Source organism: Podarcis melisellensis (genome assembly GCF_964234715.1).
Source record: "Podarcis melisellensis genome assembly, chromosome: 12".
NCBI classification, from domain to species: Eukaryota; Metazoa; Chordata; class Lepidosauria; order Squamata; family Lacertidae; genus Podarcis; species Podarcis melisellensis.
Genome location: NC_138544.1, coordinates 5,202,195 through 5,218,239, shown reverse-complemented (window position 1 = coordinate 5,218,239; position 16,045 = coordinate 5,202,195). Strand labels below are relative to the sequence as shown.

Genomic DNA, 16,045 nt, shown 5'->3' with positions numbered 1-16,045 from the left:
GCAGGAGAGGTAAAGAACCAATTGCACATATAAGCAAATTAGCACAGAATCATGGCATCTTTTCCTTGAAAATGTGGGTCTCTCTCTCTCTCTCTCTCTCTCTCTCTCTCTCTCGGATAGGTCAGTCCTAGTTTAATCTACAAAGAAGATGGCAATGTAAATGACCCAGCCTGCTCTGGTCCTGCGGTCAAACCTTTCAGCCATAAAAACAGGTCGGAAACCAGCATTAAGTGTGTGCAGTGTGCATAGAGCACATGTGCTGCATGAGCACATAGAATACCCCCACAAACCCCCCCCACAAAATAAGGGCTCTACTTGCTATTTCATAATATAACAAAAACCCAGGCGGGGTTAGTATTTATATATTTAGATTCTAAACAGAGATCTAGTTTATGCTACCGAATTCTGAGGATTAAAAACAAATTAACCAACAAAATGTTTGGTGTTCCTTTATATAGGTGAGGATGCATTCGCCCCCGCACCTTTTCTTTAGCATTACTCAAGTGGTCAGACTCCTAAATTCTCCGTATTTCATTGCATGTGAGCATGCTTCATTGCAGCCTATAATGAAATGCTCAAATTTACAGGCACTACTAAGTGTGTCAGTCAAGCAGCACAATCTTTTTTTTAAAAAAAAAAATAACCTTACAGAAAGTCAAGGTTCAAAAGGATTTATCAAAATGGAATTGCTTAAAATGAAATTTCAGTTCAGGCACTTAAAATATGAAGCCACATTAAAGAGAAGTCAAAAAAGAGGGGGGGAGAGAGAGGAGAGAAGGGGTTCATTAGAAATTCATCCCCTGCAATGCCTTTCACTCCTGCAAGGTTGCCTTTTTACAGGAAGAAAAAAGTCCCCCGGGTAAAAAAATCAATACTAGTTAATAAAACATCAGGTGTGCAGACATAACTAGGTATGACTATTCCACTGCACAGGGCTGCCTGAATGCACCAGGTGCCATGACGATTAGTCATCCAATGCAGACAGCGAGTCCAGTGAAAATATGTTTTAGCATTGCAAGGAAAAAAATAATAATTCTGGAGGGAAATTAGTCTGAATATATGCCACTCTTCGGTACTCCAAACAAAGCCAAATTGTTCTAATCAAAACGTACATCTATCATACAGGCTGCGGTTTTATTTATCTTTCATAGGGTTTGATTTCTTTCTTTTTTTAAGGGATACACATGCGCGCGCACACCACCCTCAGTTTTTAGCCTCAGCATTGTAAGAGACCAATTCCTAAAAGACACCTAGACTTCAGCTTCTAACATTATTGATCCTACTCATAAATAGTGTAGTTTGCTAGAAAACCAAAAGTGCTCAGTTACTTAAAACAACTCTGCTGTTGTGTTGTTCTGTGTGACACTATAATTAGGGTAGAGCTTGGACAGCTCCAAATATAGAAAATACTTATAGCGTTGCCCAATAAATTTACTTCTTCTTTTTTTCTTTTTAAAGGAAGCGTCATAGTTCCAGATGAAAATTGTCAGCTGTCAGATCACAGAAACTTTCAAAGATCAGTTTGGCTGAACCTTTGGTGATCCATAATCTCATTAAGCACTGGGCATTTCCTGTTACGAGGAACCTTTTATGACCCGGGGCATGCTGTGTTTGTGCAACAAGGAATCTCTGCAAAATAACATAAAATCAGAATGGGAAGGGCCCACGAGGGTCATCGAGTCCAACCCCCTGTATTTTTTCCCTTTTTTAAAAAAGGAAGGAAACAAAAGTGGGAAGGGGTGGAGAAAGAGATGTGGGCTTTTGGATCATATCCCTTTATGTCGTTATTGTGTGAAGGGATGGAAAACAGTTTATTTCTTCTTACAAGCAGAAAGCGAACTAGTCAAAGCTCAGTAGGCTTTAGATCTTTTCACACATAGAATTGTAGAATTACACGAGACGGCTATTTTATGTAACATATCCAAAACCTTAATATAGGAAGGATCAACATGTATTGGCCAAGGGTGTATAATTCTAATCTCAAGGTGAGGTGGGTGCTTTAAAGGAATTTGAGGCTTGCCCAAGTTGAACAAATAGATGCATGATGCTATAGGCAAGAGAAAAACTTATATCCCTAAGCTTAAATCAAACTGTTGAACTAAACTTATCCTGTCCAGGTAAGTAGACCAATCATCGTTTATTTGCAGAGGTAAACCCTGGAAGATTTCCATTGTACCAACTTAGGGGGTATGTGACGTAAGTCAACATTGCACGTCCAAGGTAAAAGGTAAAGGGACCGTTAGGTCCAGTCGCGGACGACTCTGAGGTTGCAGCGCTCATCTCGCTTTACTGGCTTCCAGGTCATGTGGCCAGCATGACTAAGCCGCTTCTGGCGAACCAGAGCAGTGCACAGAAGTGCCGTTTACCTTCCCGCTGGAGCGGTACCTATTTATCTACTTGCACTGGTGTGCTTTCAAACTACTAGGTTGGTAGGAGTAGGGACCGAGCAATGGGAGCTCACCCTGTCGCGGGGATTCGAACCGCCAACCTTCCGATCGGCAAGCCCTAGGCTCTGTGGTTTAGACCAAGGATATGGAAATCTAATTTCAGATGCCTGTTAACATCAATATATAGTCACATCCTTGTACATATATAAAAAACCAACCCTTCGCTTAGATTCCTTACATTACATCTCTCTTTCCCCTTCTATTACCTCTAACTTAACTGGGGTGCACTTGACCCCAGGAATATAATGTAAGGTTTTCAAGCATGGGTGAGTGGTGGGTGACTTGAAGAAAAACAGTAAATGCAAATAATTTATCCCAGCACGGGGCTGAGTGGAGGTCATGTTTATTCACCAAGCACTTGACAAAAACGTCAAAAAAGTGATTGGATAATAGGTGGCTGCAGGAGATTTGCCAAGTAAAGAATTTAAATCAAAACCACCTCCCCTGTCCTCCACTTCTTCAGAAGTGGCAGCTAATACAGAACTACTCCAGGGACAAATTGGGCAGCGTGCAAAGAGCTCACAGTAGTCAGAACTCACTTAGTGAATCTCTAAGCAAATAATTGCCTATACCCTCATACTTGCTGGGAAACAAATTCTCAGCAAGTGGAAGTATCTCCACAGTGTTTGTTACCACAATTTAGAGCTTCTGGTATCATCTATACCCAAATCTCAACTGTTTTGGTGAAAACAGCACAAATCTACATTTTTAAAATATTACGTATGTGTGTGCATTAAAAACAAGCAAACAAACTCTTACCTTCTCATGAACCATCATGCAACTGGCAACGTCCTTTTGAAGAATTTCCGTAACGCCATTAGAAAGCCTTTCATACTTCAGCTTGGGCTCCTCTTCACTGTCATCTTCCTGGATTAATACATTTTAAGAGAAAAGATGGATACTAGTTTTCCTCAGGTTTACACACTCCTACTCTTCCCACTCCAGCCCAAAATAAATATACTGCATAGCAACAGCCATAGATGGTCCCCCATAAACTCTTTCTAACAACCACTAAGAAATGGAAGCCAAAATACCAACTTCCTACTTTGAAATTCCTGGCACCCAAATTCTGACAGCATTTTTTCTTTTCATAAACATGTTAGTCAATACTGCTGTATCTCAGGTAATGCTTAATAATTTCTTTAAAGCAGGAGGGGAAAATCCAGTAGTGTACTTGACAAAATAAAAGAAAGCCCAATATTCTAATTACTACACAAAATACATCACATATTTATATATTTTCAAAATTTGTATACTTTTGAACTGTTGAAACTTCCAAGAGGCTTACACGGAACAGAACATATAGTGTACATTACAATTATCAATGAAAAGTCAGAAGTTAGAAACAAGTTGACTAAAATAAAAAATATCCAGCCTATTTTGGGTGGTGGTGGGGAGAACACACTCTCTAGACTCCAAGGAACTTCTCAGAAGCAAAAAGTCACTTGCAGTTCTACTCTAAATCCTGAATATTAGGCAGGCAGCTCCTGTTTGGCACTTAGGTACCCACTTAAAACTTTTTACCCAGGTTTTCTCTTTGGAGTGATCCAGCTATGTTGATGCACCAATCTAATCCACTGATTTATGACACGTTCTGTATCTGTTATATGTATTTTCATAGTTGATTTTTACACCATGATATTTTAAAAATATTGGTGGTATAGAAATTATTGCAAATAAATAATATAAAAACAGAGTCGAAACAATCCGTTGTGCACCTCGAAATGGAAACCCTATGGGTTTTAGACAACACCAAAAAGGATGTTTCTGAAGCTTAGGAAACATACATTTTTCTGTGTCGTTTCTTTCCATTTGTATCCTACCCACTCCCTCTTGCCAAAGGAAGCAACAGTTTCTTTAAAAGAGTATTCCCAACACATTATTTTTCTGTGTGCATAGTGCTTTTACAAAGAATGAAAGGATGGCTCTCCACCACAAGGGGCTTGCAATCTAGAAGAAGTGGAAGGCTGGAGCAGAGAGGGGGAGAATGTGCAATGATTGCCGTTACATCTACTTAGGCTTACAGGAATTACAGATATAAAAAAGTAGAAATTACATATTACTTAATGACATGAAAAGCCAGCCACAGAGTGGAAGCCTCACAACATTCCCAGTTAGAGTAGACCACTAGAGGAAAGAGGATTTCTGACCTTGAAATCTTGGGCAGAATCAAAACACTATTTCAGTCACTTGAGCCTATTCTTTGTATCCGCCATTGGCTAACTGATGGTGTTAACCACACGTGGACAATGTGCAGGTAGCTTTGCAGGTTCCTCAAAGAATGCTCAACCACACACCCACACTCGTCCCGTGCTGACAACTGCATTCCTGCGACCCACCAAACAGCGGATTGTCTATCAGCTGGGAAGCATGGGCAGGTGCACAATGCAGCTGTCAAGATTCTTTCCCATGCTTTCCCTCGCCCTTACCCCCTACCCACCTAGCTGGCAATGCAAAGAGCCCATGGATGTGCACATTTCTCAGTTGTTCCCACAAGTGCCCATTAGCTGGGTAGTAGGGAGCAAGGGGGGACGCGGGTGGCCCTGTGGGTTGAACCACAGAGCCTAGGACTTGCCGATCAGAAGGTCGGCGGTTCAAATCCCTGTGACGGGGTGAGCTCCCGTTGCTCAGTCCCTGCTCCTGCCAACCTAGCAGTTTGAAAGCACGTCAAAGTGCAAGTAGATAAATAGGTACCACTCCGGTGGGAAGGTAAACGGCATTTCCGTGCGCTGCTCTGGTTTGCCAGAAGTGGCTTAGTCATACTGGCCACATGACCTGAACGCTGGCTCCCTTGGCCAGTAAAGCGAGATGAGCGCCACAACCCCAGAGTCGGCCACGACTGGGCCTAATGGTCAGGGGTCCCTTTACCTTTAGGGAGCAAGGAGGTGCTATGAGATCAGGAGGAGAGGTTTAAAACTCCCTATCACCTTGCATCAAACTGGGGGTGAGGGAGTAGGTACATGTGTGTACATGTGAGAACAGTGTTAGAAACTCAGACATGTAAGCTAGACGCCAAATGGCTCCTTAAACCAGGGATACAGTCGCCAAAACGGAATGCCTAGTTGCCATTTTGAGGCCAGACGGCTCGAAAGTCGTATTTTTCAGTACGACTTCTTGGTTCCTGAAATTCATTCTGATTGTGCAGACAAGATATAACAGACAGAATTCTTCAGGATGTGTTGCTGGTGTGTGAAAACAGTCAAGATGCAAGGATCCTCAGGCACACACCTCCAGGTGGTGGAGACATCAGGCGCCAACCTGCCGCCCAGGCATCTTCACTTGGTCGCAAGTGGCCAGTAAGGGTAAAGGGTACCCCTGCCCGTCAGGGCCAATCGTGACCGACTCTAGGGTTGCGCGCTCATCTCGCTCAAGAGGCCGGGAGCCGACGCCGTCCGAAGACACTTAGGGTTCACGTGGCCAGCTGCATCTGGCGAGCCAGCACCACTATACCTTCCCACTATAAAGCGGTCCCTATTTATCTACTTGTACTTAAGGGTGCTTTCGAACTGCTACGTTGGCAGGAGCTGGGACCGAACGGCGGGAGCTCACCCCATCGCAGGGATTCGAACCGCCGACCTTACGATCAGCAAGTCCTAGGCGCTGAGGTTTTACCCACAGCGCCACCCGCTGTCCTGCCAATAGCCAGGTGCAAAATTTCTCCTACCACCTGGCAAACTTTGAACGCCTCGTGAGAGTGAGCAGGCAGAAGGCTCTATGTGTCTGTGATTGAGACTGGGGTGTGTTGGCATCCCTGGTGTAAATGAAAGATTTGAATGCAGGTTTTCCTAGGCTGCATTGGCTTTCTAGAGGTGGAAATACTCAAGATTAAGGAATGACAACTAGTCCACCAATAAGATCCCAACATTGAAGTAGTCAGAAAGCCAAGCAATTAAAGAATGACTCCAAGAACAAAACTTCCACGTGTCTCACCTCTGAGGTAGGTAACTTCTGAACCCATCCATCCTTCAAGTATAGGCTTATATCAGCCAGCCCCATAGATATTTGAGTTTCCTAAGACTCCCAAAGCTCGCACCACTATGATCACCCCCCCAAAAAAAATGTATTGAAAAACATTATGGGCAGGTTTAGGGCTTGTAAGTCCTGTTGGGTGAATTTCTACTTGCCCAACTCTAGTTGTTTTGCTGCCTGATCAGTTGTTTGATCAGGGATCCACATATTTTGATTGGCTTGGTGGTCAGCCATCATTGTAGTCACCAATGACCCCCCTGAAGTGGATAGATTTAATGCATGGGTAGGCAAACTAAGGCCCGGGGGCCGGATCCGGCCCAATCCCCTTCTAAATCCGGCCCATGGACGGTCCAGGAATCAGTGTGTTTTTATACGAGTAGAATGTGTCCTTTTATTTAAAATGCATCTCTGGGATATTTGTGGGGCATAGGAATTCGTTCATTCCCCCCCCCCAAAAAAAATATAGTCCAGCCCCCCACAAGGTCTGAGGGACAGTGGACCGGCCCCCTGCTGGAAAATTTTGCTGACCCCTGGTCTAATCTGGTGCCCTCCATACGTCTTGCACTCTAACTTCCATTAGTCCTAGACTGCATGACCAATGGTCAGGGAAGACAGGACTGAGACCATAGAGAGGGAACCAAGTTGGAGAAGGATGGTGTAAACTTCATGCTGTGCTCTGGAAGTAGATTCAGTGGCGTAGCATCAGGGGAGCTTTGATTTGGCAAGTGATGACAAAAATACCCATTTACTTAGAATTTATTCCAACTTTTTCTATATCTTCCTGAACTCCCACAACTGAGAAATACTATCATATGGTTCACAAACCAGCAACCAATCACTTCAATGCCTTTAAAAGGGGTAAATACTCTGTGAATGATCCAACCTCTGCTTGAATCTGAAATCTATGTGATAGAACTGTGATACAGTTTACATTTGGACAAGGTTTTTCTTTTTGTGTATATATAAGCGCACACAGAGTATGCCACTAAACACTGTACTTGAATAAATTTCAATTTTCTGCTAGAAGACCAAGAACCCTACACAGGGTCCCCCTACACAGAAATCAACCCAGCTTTGCCACTGAATGCACACTCAAGAGAGCTGCTGGCAATCCAGTATGTTTTAAACACCTTTTTGTCCCCTTCCCATGTTGCACTTTTAGATTTCCTCCTGCCAGCTTCTCTGAACCCAACCCAATGTGTGAAGTAGCCCTTTCACTGAATAATTACTGTATGTTCATAACATTGTTTTTATTTCATATCTAAAATTTTTAAAAACTCAGGAATCCTTCCACAATAGTTGTTGAGGGTTCTATAATATCAATTCCTTATATTGGGAGGCAACTAAGACACAGATACCTTCTTAATATGACCACATTTGCAGGATTTAAGTGCCGCCATACGCTGGTTTGCACACCAGTGAGGTAGCTCACAATTTCACTAAGCTATTGAAATAGTATCCTCACAAAACCACAAAGCACAAGTTACAGTCGAAAGGCCTAAATTTCAACTTTCTTCTTCACCTACAACAGCCAGGGACTTTGGTGTTAAGTTTTGATGACAGAATTTTTTAAAAAGGGATTAATATAGGGATGTCAACAATCAACGACACAGTTGTCGAAAACAATGTGTCAAGATGTCCGGCAAGATGCAATTTTTATTCAGTAAATCCAACACTGAACAAAGTTGTTACCAGTCAGACAGACTCAATGTCAAATTAGAGTGCAGGGCATAATCAGACAAATTACCTGTGCTTCTTCTTTCTTGACAGATGCAAAACAGTTAAAATCAAAAAAAGTTGGCACAGTCTGCAGCTTCTACGTTATGTGACAATTAGCACATAATTGCATTTACGTACATTTTTATTATGAATAAGACACTTGCAATGTACAAATGATCTGCAGACTCTGGGGATAAACACGCAGAGTTATAAGTGAATTCTAGGCATCAAAGTCATTATAATAAGATCCAACATGTTGCTGAAGTCTGGACATCAAATGTGCAACCAAAGTGAAAAGCTAATTCTAGTCTCCCAAGTATTTTGCATAAAAGCATTCATCCACGGACCATTAGATAAAGTTACTGTAAATAAGTTTTGCCTGTCTTATTTATGAGTGAAAACTAAGTAATTCCTCCTGCGCATGCATATACAAAAAACATATACTTTCAAAAACTCAGCTCACTGAAGCATTCTGCCAGGCTTCAAGAAAAAGCATGAATAAAGCGAGAAACTTCAAATATTGCGCACACTGATGTACCCATTTCATGATTTCCTGACAGGTATCTCTTATGTTAAATAAAAGTCAAGCTAAAGGTGAATTTGAGAGGCTTTTTCTTTGCTGTAAACAAACAAAATGAAAAACTATTTGTAAAATACAAGATTACTCCATTTCTGGAGACTATATATCACCTTCTAAATAAAGAGACGGAAAGCATCAACGGCAATTGATGAATCAGAGTTTAACATTTTATATATATATATATATATATATATATATATATATATATATATATCCCCATCTCTCTCTCTTAGGAGAAGCTTTTATGCAGCATGAACTTCTAAAGGTAAACACACGGCAGCGTAAATAAAAAGCAAATCAATAATTTTTGTTAAATTTTAATAATCCTGCAAACCTACAAATAAAACCATCATCAGCCTGAGTTGAGATGACAGTTAGCTGCGTTTCTATGACAACCTGGTTGAACAGTACAAGTCTTGACTTGCAGCAAAGCTTAAGATATGAACAGAGTGACATTTACTCCATACAGGAAAACTCACAGCTTTCTTCTTTTAAAAAAATAAAAATAAAAAAATCAATTTCTCAACTAACATGGATTTTTACTAAGTATATGGCACTTTTAATTAAAGGCAAAGTCCTCTATACCATCCTAAAGGATTCTCGAGTCATTTGGAAAAATAATAATATCACTGTCGCTTGCACTGTTTTGACATTTCAGTCTGTTCTCCCCTCACATTTCTGTTGCAGGGAAAATACACTCAATTTTAAGACGTATGAAATAGTTGTGATCTATCCCTCAGCTATTGGTGTCGTATTTTACCAAGTCAAAAGATCAACATTTTATACACACATAATGCCAGGACCACAGACTTATTTCACTCCCTACAGCTTCCAACATAATCAAGAGATATTTTTCACTTTAAACAGCAGACATGTTCCACCCACAATGTATAACAAAACGCTGCTCAAAATCACACACACACCCCTTTTTAAGTTGCCTTTTCTTTGGAACCAAGAAACTACCACCACAGTCCAATACAGAATTCAATCACAGCCAAGAAATATGAGCAATAAAACAAATGAGCTTACTGAAATTAACGTTGGATTGTGGCCTATACATAAAGGGTGTTTCCATGTGCAGGTGCGCAGTTCAGAACTTGAAAGAAAACTTTAAACCTCACTGACAGAAAATGTGAGGTTCAGCCTATAGTTGGGATTTTAAAGAAAACAAGCATAAAACTCAGCTATTGCATAACTAATTGCCAATTTGTCATAGTAATCAATTCAAAATCATTTCCCAGATGTTCACTATTTACCTTCTCACTTTGCATCTGAAAGCACAGGAACAGCCAGGTTATTACCCAGTTTTCTGTGGACAGTTGCTGCTAAAAGCTCCACACATATCACTAATGCAATTAAGTAATGAGATCAGAAAACTGTTTAGGGATGTATCGTTCATTAAGACCAAACTCCTTTGAGCAAATCAATGGCAGGCTTCTCTTTCTCTTCTCGTAATCAAACTACAGGTTGGTCTACCTTGGCCTTCCTCAACCTGGTGCCCTCCAAATGCTTGGGACCACAACTCCCATCAGCTCCACCCAGCATGGCTGTGATGGAGAGCACTGGGGGCTGGTACAAAAAAACTGCAAGAGCTGTTCAACCGTGGAACGGTCTCCCTTGGGAGGTTGTGGACTGTCTTTCCTTGGAGGTTTTTAAGCAGAGGTTGGACGGCCGTCTGTCATGGATGCTTTAGCTGAGATTCCCGCATTGCAAGGGGGCTGGGCTAGAGGACTCTTGGGGTCTGAGGATTCTTTATACAACTTTAAAAGATCGATTGCCGTATTTTTCGCTCCATAAGACGCACCTGACCATAAGACGCACCAGTTTTTAGAGGAGGAAAATAAGAAAAAAAATAATATTCTGAACAAAACAGTGGATGTATGATTTTTGTGGTTCATGCTGTGGCCACAGACATGTGATTTGACGGTGAGTTTGGGGTAGCCCAATGCAAAAATCCTGTGGATCCGTGTTTTGTAACCACGTTTTTGCGCCATTGTGGCCCCACACAACAGTGGGTGCGTGATTTTTTTGGTGCAGGCTGTAGCCATGGACATGCTATGTGATCTGATGGTGAATTTGGGGTGACCCAATGCAAAAATCCTGAGGATCCATGGCCTTTTACCTCCCCCCTCCCAGGCAGCCTCCTTTATCTCTAGCATCCCTTATCTCCCTCCCTGATCACTTGCCAATCAGCTGCTTCCTTTCAACACTCCCTTCCCTCTTGTTTGCCTTAGTGTCTTTTCCTTAGCTGGAGTTTTTTGCTCCTCCTTTTCTTCTAATTTCTCTCCTCATTTCTTTAGCCTTCCTGTCTCCTCTCCTTGCAAGATCGCTGTCTTTACCTTCCCCCTCCCGGGCAGCCTCCTTTATTGCTAGCATCCCTTATCTCCCTCCCCGATTGCTTGCTGATTAGCGACTTTGTTTCAACACCCACTTCCCTCTTTCAAAAACAAAAAAGCATGATCTGCTTTTCACCCCTGGGCAATTCGGCTCCAGGAACCATACATTCGCTCCATAAGACACACAGACATTTCCCATTACTTTTTAGGAAGAAAAAAGTATGTCTTATGGAGCAAAAAATACGGTAGTTTTAATTAGCATTTCTAATATTAACAGATCCTTATCTCACTTACCCACACAACAACCCAGGAAAGCTAAATAAGGTGAAGTATCGTGCCAATTTTACATATGATGACAACAATCTCTTAAACCATGGTTAGAAGACTGCTCAAACAGTCTTATGTGTTGTGTCTATATTTCTGTGATTGGTTCTCACTGCAACACAGGGGTTTGTTTTTAACTTGGGCTTGATGCACATAGTTAACATCAATGCTCACATATGCTTAGCTGCTGTTAAGATGCAGGATGGCATTCATGACCAGAAGAAGGAAGGCCTGTGTGAGAGAGTTTGCGATTCCAGAACCTGCCCCGTATCTTTCCGTGCCAATTATACATCAACCCGCAGAAGTGATTACTATTGAACCATTCCAACTTTGGTTCTTCAAAGGAAAAGCCACAGTGGAGTTCTTCACGGTGCAAAGAAAACGGGCCTTAAAAGGGCACTGAGTGGGGAGGAGAGCAAGAGCACATTGCTCATGTCTGCCACCAGGAGACGTTCACGGTGCAGCAGAAAGCACACCAGAAATTCAGTCTTCCTTGGTCTCAATCATTTGCACCAACAGGACAGAGCCAACTCATCGTAGCAAGGGCAGACTTTGGTAAAATGGTGCCCCGAGCAAGGACAAAATTGGTACAGCCCCCTAAATAGTTCTCATTTTCCCAATAACTCCTTTTGGTATAGTTGGCTTCTTAATGGATCTTCTCAGTACATACATGTATTAATACTATTATTATTATTATTATTATTATTATGCACCACCTTGGCTCGGCACCCTGTGCAGGGGAACTGCCTATGCCTAAATCTGGCACTGACCACAGACCAAGGGTTGCAGGACACCACCCATGGGCACACATATGCCCAGAGGCCTTTCCTGGTGCCCATGGAGGACTCTTCTTTCTGGTGAAATGAAGTATTCCATCATAGAATGGGCTGCAGCCTGCAGAGTGTCCTTGATTTGCTGCCCAAAATAGTTTCTCTAGTTGCCAAAGGTGACCATGAGCCCCAAAAGGTTAACAACTCCTGCACTAGGCCATGTTAAGTCCCCCAACTCCCACCCAGCTACACACGCCGGGAATATTATTTGATATAGAATCTCTCTCTCTCTATTTTAACAGACTGGTCACTTCTTTATTCTTGTTTAGTCTTAAAGCAGGAAATTTATAGAAACTTGGCATTTATATAACGCTTTGGAACAGTCATGTTGCAGAACTGGAATTCCCCTCATCGCCCCTGACCACCGGCCAGATGGCTGGGGCTGAAGGGAGCTTTAGAGTGTCCAATGAACTCCATTATAACCAACCTGGTGCCCTCTAGATATCGTCGGACGCCGACTCCCATCAGCCCCACACTCGGCATGGCCAAAGGTCAAGGATGATGGGAGTTGTGGTCCAGCAACATCTGGAGAGCATCACCTCGACAACCCCTGACTTTTCCTAGACATCCTCTTCATTATTATTTTTTTAATGCTTTTTATTGAGTTTTCGGTAACATATACAAACAAAATAAATACTCTAAAGTTCAACAATCATGTGTCTACTTATTTACACACGCTCTCTCGCGCACGGACTTCCCTCCCTCCCTCCATCCGGCTTTCGTATTAGATTTTCTCTTTCACAGATTCTTAGCTACATTCTATCCACATCACAAGGTTTATTTTAATCCTGCTACAGTCTTTAAACTTCTACAGTTGTTACGCAACAAATTTACTCCATTCCTTTTTGAACTTTGTTTCTTTTTGCTTACGGATCCTGTGGGTCAGTTTTGCTAATTCTACATATTCAACCATTTTTGTCTGCCAATCCATTAATGTTGGTATTTCCTGAGTTTTCCATTTTGGGGCTACTAAGATTCTGGTGGCCGTCGTAGTGTACATAAATAGTCTATGGTCTGCTTTTCTTAATTCATCACCTATCATCCCCATCCCCTGGTTTTTTTGGGGGAAGTATATTTATATAATTTTTTCAATTCGTTATAAATTGTGTCCCAATTTTTTTTCATTTGATATAGAATCTCAATGATTCCCAGTTCTGCTGTTGTGAAAGGGTGCGGGGAGAGAAAGCCCTTAGCAACATGGGACCCATGTACCCCACATGTGTCCAAGCAACCACTTCAATCAGTGGAATTGGCGCTACTGGAGATGCCCCATAATGCCCCTTCCAAATTTGTAAGACCTCCATTTTTAGTGTGGCATCGCCTGCCCTTTGGAACTCCCTGCCTCTTGAGATTAAGCAGGCGCCTTCACTGCACTCTTTCCGGCACCTGCTAAAAACATTCCTGTTTAGATAAGTCCACCCAGATGCTTAGAAAGCTGAGATAATTTTAATCTCTTTTAGTATTTTAACTTTTGTATGTTCCAAATTAGGGTAGTAATTCTCATTTAAACCTTTTGTAAGCAGCTTTGAGGTTTGCTTAACAATCAAGCGGTGTATAAATTATACGGAATAAATCAGAGAACAAGAAATATGAATTTAGAAAGAACCCTTCCACAATGTTTTTGTGAGGGCCCAGAATTGCAAACTGGCTAAAAAGCTTTTGGTTGACTTATCAGGCTTTTACCCTCTTAACTAATTAAATGAAAGGAACTGAGTATATTACTAAAAAAAGATGTAAGTGGTTCAAAGGTATTGGAAGTCTGAGACTACTCACAATTTAATAAGTAAAAGCCACTGTTAAAGGCCATCTTTAATATTTATTTTTCATCTATTTCAAAATATGGAATAATATTATCATTCCACTCTTTCTCCAAGGAGCTCAGTGACATTTACATGCCCCCCTCCTGTTTTCATCGCCACAGAAAGGCTGTGGGGCAAGTTAGACTGAGTGGTAGGAAATGGCACCAGATTATCTATCCTCTGGGCTTTGTGGTCAGGAATTTGAGCCTTGGTTTCCAGTCGAAGACCAACGTTCGAGCCACTGTGCCACATGGGCTTTCAGCAGAGACAGCTCCATATTACAACAGGGCTTCAGAAACGAGCATTTTCAATCCCATTGGTAACATGGAAGATTCAGATTTAAAAGGCTTTTGCTGCTACAAAATGGAACACGGAGAAAGTAGCGGAAACCTTGAAGATCTCAACTGCGCCTATTGATTGGGAGACAAATATGCATCTGTGAATAAAATGTTGGCTGATTAAGCTGCCCATCTTGGGTGTGAATTCTGGAAGACCTGTTCTCAGCCTTGCAGGCCCTTTTCCACCTGGCCTGGGAGAGCGAGGCCCTGGCGGACTGACTCCAGCTACAAAAGCTGTGGCTGCAGGAGAGGCCAGAGAGCATCTTGGCTGACCCATGTCATGGATTCTGAGCTGCCGCTCACTATGAACCATCAATGGCAGCATTTATGTTCTATGCTCTTGCCAATATTTTATTCTCTTGCTAATTATGCTGTTTTAAATGTGCATCTTATATTTGACTTCCTTTTGCAAAGCTTTCTCTTGAAATGTTTAAGATATATATCTATTTTAAAATTTGCTGTGTTAAATGAGCATTCTGTGGTTGACCTCCTGTGTAATGTTTTATTTCGAAATCTTTAAGATAATATTTTATAATATTTTAGTTTCCTGTTAATTACGTTGCTTTGAATGTACACTTTATATTTGACTTTCTTCAATAATGTTTTATTCTGGATTGTTTTGTTTGATGTTTTAATGTGTTGTAAACTGCTTGGAGGCTTGTTTCTTAAAAATATAAAGCGGTATAGAAATGAAATGTATAATAATGCCCATTAACCCCATTCATACTGGCAGCCCATGTAGAGACCACATAAAGCTAAACCAGCCAACGGAAGAACTAAGTTATTTTCTATTTTGGCAGTGATTTGATATTTAAATGCACCAGCCTTGCTCTCACCACCTCCCCTGGAATTACACCTTTCATTTCATTACTGGAGTTTGATTCCCACAAGCCTAATCACTGAAAGCTTAAGATTCTTGAATTGGTCAAGATGGATTATGACATTTGGCTTTCTCTCAGCAATCTCCCTCTCCCTCTTTTTATTCCTTTTCCACAGAGGATTTATTTAAGCTTTTCGCCTTCTTGAGGAAACGTACCACACAGTAGGGCAAAGAATTATGATGATATGGCTACTACCACTGAATATATATTAAAATAGTTGTATTGAGAGCACAGAATGCAATATACAGGTGAAAAGAAAGCAAACAACATTTTCTGCTCTTCCGAGTTGCCACTAAATTACAGTCATGCTATCAGCGTGAAATGCCAACTTCAGTTTCACTTTTAGAAGTCTGCCAGCAATGAAGATGAGTTGGGTTATGAGAAGCAAAGGCTCTGCTGAATTCTGCAATGTGTCACAAGATCCTGTACTGAACCATCCACCCACAATCCTGCGCTGTCCTGACTCGCCCCAGTGCTACCATAGGAAGTCTACGCTGGCAAATCCTAGGCAACAGCTTCTGAGAAGGTTGCACAACAGCGAATAGATTAGATTTTAATTTAGATGCTGCTGTCCTGCAAACGATTATGCTCAACGTGGTTTGCAACATGCACCCAAAACAGCAGCAACAATTCTCTCAGTGCATGTGGTATGAGGCGTTTAAAGTTGACTGTGTTGCTCGCATTGGCGAAAGCTGTTAGTTAATCCCGTATGACCCAATTCAATTTCTATGAATTTCCTTCATGACAAGAGGTTATATGAAGCAACCTATAGGCCATCTGAGCCACTGTGAGAGGGGAAAAAGGGTTTCTTCAGCATAGTAA

The 16,045-nt window shown here is 41.7% G+C and overlaps 1 protein-coding gene across 1 annotated transcript in view; it reads right to left on the bottom strand.

The window, feature by feature from the left end:
• Positions 1–16,045, bottom strand: part of VPS41 (VPS41 subunit of HOPS complex) — a 127,007-nt gene that overhangs the window by 93,594 nt on the left and 17,368 nt on the right. Inside the window, exon 3 of the mRNA XM_081931029.1 lies at positions 3,207–3,314. Within this exon, the coding sequence (XP_081787155.1) occupies positions 3,207–3,314 (108 nt within the window). The remainder of the gene's footprint in view (positions 1–3,206; positions 3,315–16,045) is intronic.